General features: G+C 46.3%; 1 protein-coding gene across 1 annotated transcript in view; it reads right to left on the reverse strand.

Moving 5' to 3' along the window:
* The window catches only part of CDCP1 (CUB domain containing protein 1), a 54,628-nt gene extending 47,786 nt beyond the window's left edge, over positions 1 to 6,842 (reverse strand). Inside the window, exon 1 of the mRNA XM_024765251.1 lies at positions 6,699 to 6,842. Coding sequence (XP_024621019.1) covers positions 6,699 to 6,780 — 82 coding nt within the window. The 5' untranslated portion in view covers positions 6,781 to 6,842. The remainder of the gene's footprint in view (positions 1 to 6,698) is intronic.
* Positions 6,843 to 7,500: the final 658 nt, after the last annotated feature.

The following is a 7,500-nucleotide window of genomic DNA, read 5'->3' on the forward strand; positions in this document are numbered from 1 at the left end:
TTCAGCCTTCTCAATACACAGTGCTCATGGCATTCTGATCACGGAACTGAAAGTAAATATTTGAAAGGAAATTCAAAATATTTCCCTTGCCTAAAGTTTATGATTAGTTTCAACTGGAAAGAATAAAGAAAGGAGTAAATTGCAGCCTGGGGTGGTTAAGAGCCTGTACTCTGAAACGAGACTGCCCAGATTTACAGATGGCACTACCACCTATTAGCTGGGCTCTTGGGCAAGCTGCTTCCCCTATTACTCACTTTCTTCTATTTGACATTTTCTGTACAAATGCTTTGACCCAGTAACTCCTCATCCAGGAATTTCACTTACAGATAAACTTGTCCATATACCCAAAAAAGTCAGCTGTAAAGATGGTCAGTGAGGCTCTGTTCATAGCAACAGAAGACTGGAAACAATCCATTAACAAGTGGCTGGTTAAATATAACATGATGCTCCCACGACAAGGAATATTATGCAGCTGTCAAAAAGCATGGCAGCTCCGTATGTTCTGGTATGGAGTTAGAACCAAGATGGATTGCTACATGAAAAAAATCAAGACGCATATGGGACACATCCTATACTATATACTATATTTGTGCTCCTTTTTGTGTAAAGAAGGGAGGTATGTATATTTGTAAACTTGTACATGTTCAGGAACAATGCACAAGAAACCACAGCTGCCTCTGGGAGGAGGCCTGGGGCCAGAGGTAGAAGGGGACATACTCCCCTCTCCCTGCCACAGATCATTTTGTACTATTTGAAATTTTGTTACCATGTACAGGTAATTCTTTTTCTAAGTACAGTTTTTATATTGTTTACATATTAAAAACATATACACATTACCATATGATCCAGCTATCCCACTTCTGGGTATTTATCCAAAGATACAAACACACTAATTCTAAAAGACACATGTACCCAGATATTCATAGCAGCATTATTTATAATAGTTAACATATGGAAACAACCTAAATGCCCACTGATGGAAGAATGGATAAAGAAGATATGATATATATGTATAGATAGATAGATAGATACACACACACAGACACAAACAATGAAATATTACTCAGCCATAAAAAGATGAAATCTTGCCATTTGCGATAACATGGATGAACCTTGAGGGTATTATGCTATCAGATGGAGAAAGTCAAATACTGTATGATTTCACATATGTGTGGAACATAAAAAACAAACAAACAAAAAACAAAATAAATGAACAAACCAAACAAAAAAAACCATGTAGATTCAAAGAACAGAGTAGTGGTTACCAAAGGGGAAGGGACGGGGTCGGGGGTTGGGGGGCACAAATGTGGAAAATGGGATCAACTGCACGGTGACAGACGGAAAATAAATTTTTGGTAATGAGCACGCCATAGGGTATACATAAGTTGAAATACAATGCTGTACACATGAAACTTATACAATGTTCTAAACCAATGTGAACTCAAAAAAAACATTTTAAAAACAAAAAACACACATTCCTAGAACAAATATGAACACAGCCCTCAGTAAGTGTTGGCTGATTTTTCAAAAAATGAAAGAAAATGTCTGGAGTGCAGACACTGTCTCTAAGATGACCAGCAAATGCTGTCCTTAGGAGTCCCACTGTGCACGGGGGGCATGGCACACTGGTGACAGCAGCTGAGTTCCGAAGTCAGGCTACCTGGGCTACCATCTCAGCATCACTACATACTTGTTGGGTAGCCCTGGGCAAGTTACTTCACCTTTCTGTGCCCCTATATTAAGGGCTTATAGGAGTACTTGCTTGAGGCTGGAGAGCTAAATGACTAGCAGGTCTACTCAAGAATGCCTCCTGGATTTACATTTTCACAAGAGGAAACAGCTGAGTTTTTATTACTCAAACAGTATGTCATCTATCACAGTTATTTTTGGCCAATGTCTATTTAGGAAATATGTATATTTACATCTCCAAACACAATACAACATTTGAAAAAAATGTATGTTGCAAACAAAATAGGCAGAATGCGAGGATCTGGTGGAGACGCCACGACTGCCAACAAAAGGGGTGCAGGAAGTTATTACACACAAAGCAACTGTCTGTGAAGAGCCACATACAGTAAACGGTCTGGCAATCCATAAGGGATGTCATGCATTTTACATTTAATAGAATTGGTTGTTAATTATATATGGGTATCTTCTGGTGTTTCATTATGCTTTTGGAAACTGTTGGGGGTTGGGGTTTTGTGCAGTGGGTTTTTATAGTTTGTCCCACATGAAATAATGAGATGTAGGGCATCAGTTAGTGTTTTCATGCAGTATGTCTGGTTTTTAGGGATGAATTACTGATGTTAAGTGGGAGATGCTTACACGTAAAATACTCAGTAGAGTGGCTGGCACAGAGCAGAAGCTCAATATGTGTTAGGTATTACAAGTAGTAGTTAGTAATTAATAAAAAAAACAACAACAAAGAAACAAAAAACTTGTGTACTGAATACAAACCCAAGGCTACAAAGAGGTGAGGAAGGGGACTTGGCTCTCCTTGCTGGTTTCTCTAAAATGTTGCCAGCTGCCCAGGAGAAGGTGATGGGCTAATTACAAGGTTGTAGGAAGTGGTTTGAAATAATTTGATTGTGGAATAATTTTTATAATTTAGAATGATAATTAAGGGGTGTGAACTTTTCTTAATCACCCAGGTGGAGAGCCTTAGCTATGGCTCCCCCATATCACACCCCATTGTCCCACCCATCTTGACCTCAATCATGGATCCTTCTGACCGGCAAACTCCCCTTCTCCTCCATCCAAAGTCAGCACCACTGAGCAAAATCGAAGGTGAGGCTTGTGTTATAAGCCAAGGGACTCAGTTCTGGGTTTTTGTTTTTAGCAAAAAAAAAAGTGCTGCTGTACTATTAGTACCACCTAGCTGGGGCACTCCTAAGATTCTTGAATACCCACCAACACCGTTCAGACCCTGCTTGCTGAGCTAGAGGGAGGAATGCTTCTCCCATAGTTGCTAGTGAAACAACAATGATGACAGCCCAGGGAGTGTGGGAAAAGGGCATTCATACTCTGTTGGCAGGAAGGTACACCAGAACAACAGGACAAGCTACCCACAGGGCAACATGGACATGTGTATCTAAAACCTTAACCTCTTCTCCACTCTTCATCCCAGCAATTCTATTTCCAGAATTTTAGTTGGAGCAAATAGTCAAGAATGTGCAGAATAGAGCCACAGGAACACATTCTCAGATATATCAAAATGGGATAATCCAGTTGACACTATTTTATAACCTTAGCAATGCAAAGATAATATCACTTCATGTCATTATAGAATCTGTGCTATATAATTTTTAATGTCTTTTCACTTAACAGACCCCTATTGTTGGACATGTTCTATTTTTTTTAAAGCTTTTAAAATATATATATATTTATTTTATTTATTTTTGGCTGCGTTGGGTCTTCGTTGTTGCACGTGGGCTTCCTCTAGTTGCAGTGAGTGGGGACTACTCTTCATTGTGGTGCATGGACTTCTCATTGCAGTGGTTTCTCTCGTTGTGGAGCAGGGGCTCTAGGCGCACGGGCTTCAGTAGTTGCAGCACGCAGGCTCAGTAGTTGTGGCTCACGGGCTCTAGAGCACAAGCTCGGTAGTTGTGGCACACGGGCTTAGTTGCTCCGCAGCAATGTGGGATTTTCCCGGACCAGGGATCGAACCCGTGTCCCCTGCATTGGCAGGTGGATTCTCAACCACTGCGCCACAAGGGAAACTCTGGACATGTTCTATTTTTAGTAGGAAAAATTGAAAGCAATCTAAATGTCCACCAATAGGGGACTAGTTAAAGCTATACAAAGGGATGGTCCCATTTTTGTTTTTACACACACACACACACACACACACACACACACACACACTCAAATTGTGCACCAAAATGACCAAGGTGGTTTGCTCACAGATATTTTGTTATATTTGCTGCCAATTTTTCTACAATAATTATATATATATATTACTTAAAACATTTAAATAATTTCAACTTCCTTTTGCCGCATTGATAGCCTGGGATAACCCCTAGAAGAATGTGGGGGGGCAGGGTACAGTCATCGCAGACAAAACGGTAACATATGAAGTGACCCCTGAGGCTGATGGGTCAGCACCCGGGCACATGTCTACAGCCAGCAGAGAAACAGTCTGTGTGGGTGTGGGGGTTAGAGTGGGGGGAGGACTCATCAGTTCTGCCACTTACACATTTGCATCTGAAGAATGATGAACACACACACTCACCCAGGGTGAGTGAACACGTCATTTAATGCCTACTCATATTTTTGGCAAGAAACCATGGCGGCAAGAATGGGGTCACTGACCCAGACTCTGGTACCTGAGTGGTTCTTGGAAAGCCACTAAGTTGAGGGTTTTTTTTCTTTCTTTCTTTTTCTTTTTTTTTAAAATGCTATCCTACTTGAATCTCTTAGACTAAACTTTTTTAAAAAATAAATAAATTTATTTATTTTTGACTGTGTTGGGTCTTCGTTGCTGTGCACAGGCTTTCTCTAGTTGTGGTGAGCGGCAGCTGCTCTTCGTTGCGGTGGGTGGGCTTCTCATTGCAGTGGCTTCTCTTGTTGCAGAGCACGGGCACTTTCATTCTTAAAAGTGGGAGAGCTGGTGGGAATACCAAACTCAAACAAACACACCTCACCAAGATGCAAACTTTCCTTTACTCTTCATCTCTGCAGTGACACCAACATCATTTTCACTCTGCAGAGTCTTAAGAGAGTTCAGGGATTTATAAAATAAATCCACTGTGCTAGGCTCTCTGGTTCTCTCCATCTTTCCAGGACAGACTCTACTAACTTCTCGAAGGCCTCCACCAGTTAGATCAACCCCAAGACTTTGGGCAAAGCAAATGTACTCTGTGACTGCTCCAACCACAAAGGGATAACCTTTAGTTCAGCCCAGAGATATGGCCTCACAGGTCCACTTCCTAAGACCACAGGAAAGATTTAAGAAGGTAAAATAGGAAAGTTCTTGGGCTTCCCTGTATCTATACAATGAACCAAGAGACACGGCTCCAACAGTCAAGAACTTTCTGGAAAGAACAGACTCCACTGGACTCACTGGAGACCAAAACGGCAGCCTCTCCAGGCCACAGGGAGGAATCAGACATGTAATACAAGCCAGTTCAGGATAAGCTGTCATAGTTGTCAGTAATGCACTGATGCCTTGATTTACACCATACTCTTACTGGAGGAGTTCTCAACTGTTATCACAGACAACCGGAAACATCTCAGACAATTCCCAGAGTTTCAAGACAGCTCTCAAGTGTGATGGGCACACTATTTTTCCTCACACATACATTTACACCTACTTTCATTAGCTAAATTACTCTTTATTCTTTTTTTTTTTTTTTTTTTTTTTTGCGGTACGGGGGCGTCTCACTGTTGAGGCCTCTCCCGTTGCAGAGCGCAGGCTCAGCGGCCATGGCTCACGGGCCCAGCCGCTCCGCGGCATGTGGGATCCTCCCGGACCGCGGCACAAACCCATGTCCCCTGCATCGGCAGGCGGACTCTCAACCACTGCGCCACCAGGGAAGCCCCTACTCTTTATTATTAAACTGACTTTTTCTTCAAGGGAATCTTGAAAACAGTCCAAATTACAATAAACACAGTAAATATTTTCAACGTCCCATCTTCTGTGCAGCAATATGTCACCTCACTGCTGTTGGAGAAAAGAACCAGGAAGCTTTCCAGTCTCGTATTTGTCATGATGGCAATTGCCGGAACGCCCAAGTTCAACTCATCTGCTTAGATTGATTCTTTAACTTAATTTCCTCTAATATACCTGCCTGCCAAACACAAACGTCCCCTTAGATGCAGCAAAGGGTAATCAAAAACCCAACTCGCTTCCTGGATAGCTCTTTTAAAAACACAAAAGTTGTACTAGTCTCAGGAAAGGCCTCAAATCAAGTTCTTACATGAAGAGACCAGTACGGTTTTAATGCTTCCAGGGCCCACAGGGCACCTCCTCGTAGGCCCAGGTAGCTGGGATGTGGCGGTCCCTGCCCCCCACCGGAACTCGGAATTCCCACACAACTGTGGACCGCCCCCTCTGCCGACCCTCTTCCGCTGTCCAAGTCCACTACGCACAGGTGCGAGGGGCGGGGGCGTGCATAGCCTCCGCGGCACAGAAGTGCTTTCATTTTTGGATAAATGTTCCTAAACTTCGGGAGAGCGAGAAAGGAGCGGACGGACAGGGGAAAAGGTGAGAAAAAAGGTGGGATGTTGTGGCGCCAAACCACCGTTTTCTCGCCCCGTCTCTCTGGCCCAGGCGCTGAGGTAGAGGGTGCGCCAGGGAGTGAAGTTCCCTCCTCACGCCCAGCCCGGCGCCATCAATAATCCAGGTAGAGCCCCCGAGCGCGCGGCGCGCCACCTCAGCGAGGTTCCCCGGGCCCGGCGTCCGCGCGCCCCTCTCTCCTTCTCTGACGGCGCCCGGCTTGTGGCCCCGACCACCGCGGTGCTCCCCGCTCCGGGACACCTCCACTTGCCGTGGTCTGAGCCCTGGGCGAGGTCGCGCGGAATGCAGGAGGGTACGGCCAGCACTCCCGACGCGGCACGCCCCGGAGCCGGGCTTCCGGGGGGCCCCAGCCGTCTGTGCCCCCCGCCCGCAACGCCCCCGCCCCACCGTGGCGGGCGGTGTAGATCCTCAAAGCCCAGTGCCCCCTCAGCGCTCCGCGCACTGGCAGCGCCGCACTCACCCCATCCGCGGGCCAGGCGCGCAGCGCCCAGCAGGAGGACCCCCAACAGTCCGACCGTGACCCTGCAGTTCAGGCCGGCCATGGCTCCGTGGCGCCTCGGTCTCGGCGGGGAAAGCGAATGTAGCCCGTGATTCGGAGCGGCGGGCGCGGGCCCGACCCTGGCACGGGCTTCTGTTAGTTCCGTCCCGTCTCGCTCACCTGAGCGCGGGCCGGACTGGCCCTGGCTCCGCCTAGCGCCGCGGGAGCCCTAGCTGGCTGGGTCAGTCCCCTCCTCCCTTTCCTCCTCCCCTTCCTGCCTCTACACCCGCCTCTCTCGTCCAGAGCAGTGGGACCTGTAGCCACCTTCCGAGGCCTAGCTGGCGCCTCTCTCAAGGCTTTGTCTACAGGCGCGAAGGTCGCCCTTGGGGAACCCAGTCAGGCCTCGTCTTACTTTCCGGGCGACAAAGGAGGCCACTGTGCCGCGCATTTTTCCGGGGGATCATGTCTGTGGATCATCAAGTCCTGGCTTCTGCCTGTGCTTCCTCAATGGGGCTGGAGGCTTGCTGGACTTTAACGCTGGTGCAACAGCTATTCTTTGCAAAACTGTGAGCCTGAAGCCAACTCCAGGCACTTCACAGACAGTATTTCTAGTGCTCATAGCAACCCTTCCATGTAACAGTTGAAACATGTACTGAGTCACTCAACCTGCCCAAGGTCACCAGGCCAGTTAGTAATTTATGGAGGCAGGATTTGTTAGCCCCTGAAGGGGTTTCCACAAACGGGGTTGCTTTGTTACATTTTTTTTTTTTTTTTTTTTTTTTGG

Source organism: Neophocaena asiaeorientalis, unplaced genomic scaffold, assembly GCF_003031525.2.
Source record: "Neophocaena asiaeorientalis asiaeorientalis breed wild unplaced genomic scaffold, Neophocaena_asiaeorientalis_V1.1 scaffold409, whole genome shotgun sequence".
NCBI classification, from domain to species: domain Eukaryota; kingdom Metazoa; phylum Chordata; class Mammalia; order Artiodactyla; family Phocoenidae; genus Neophocaena; species Neophocaena asiaeorientalis.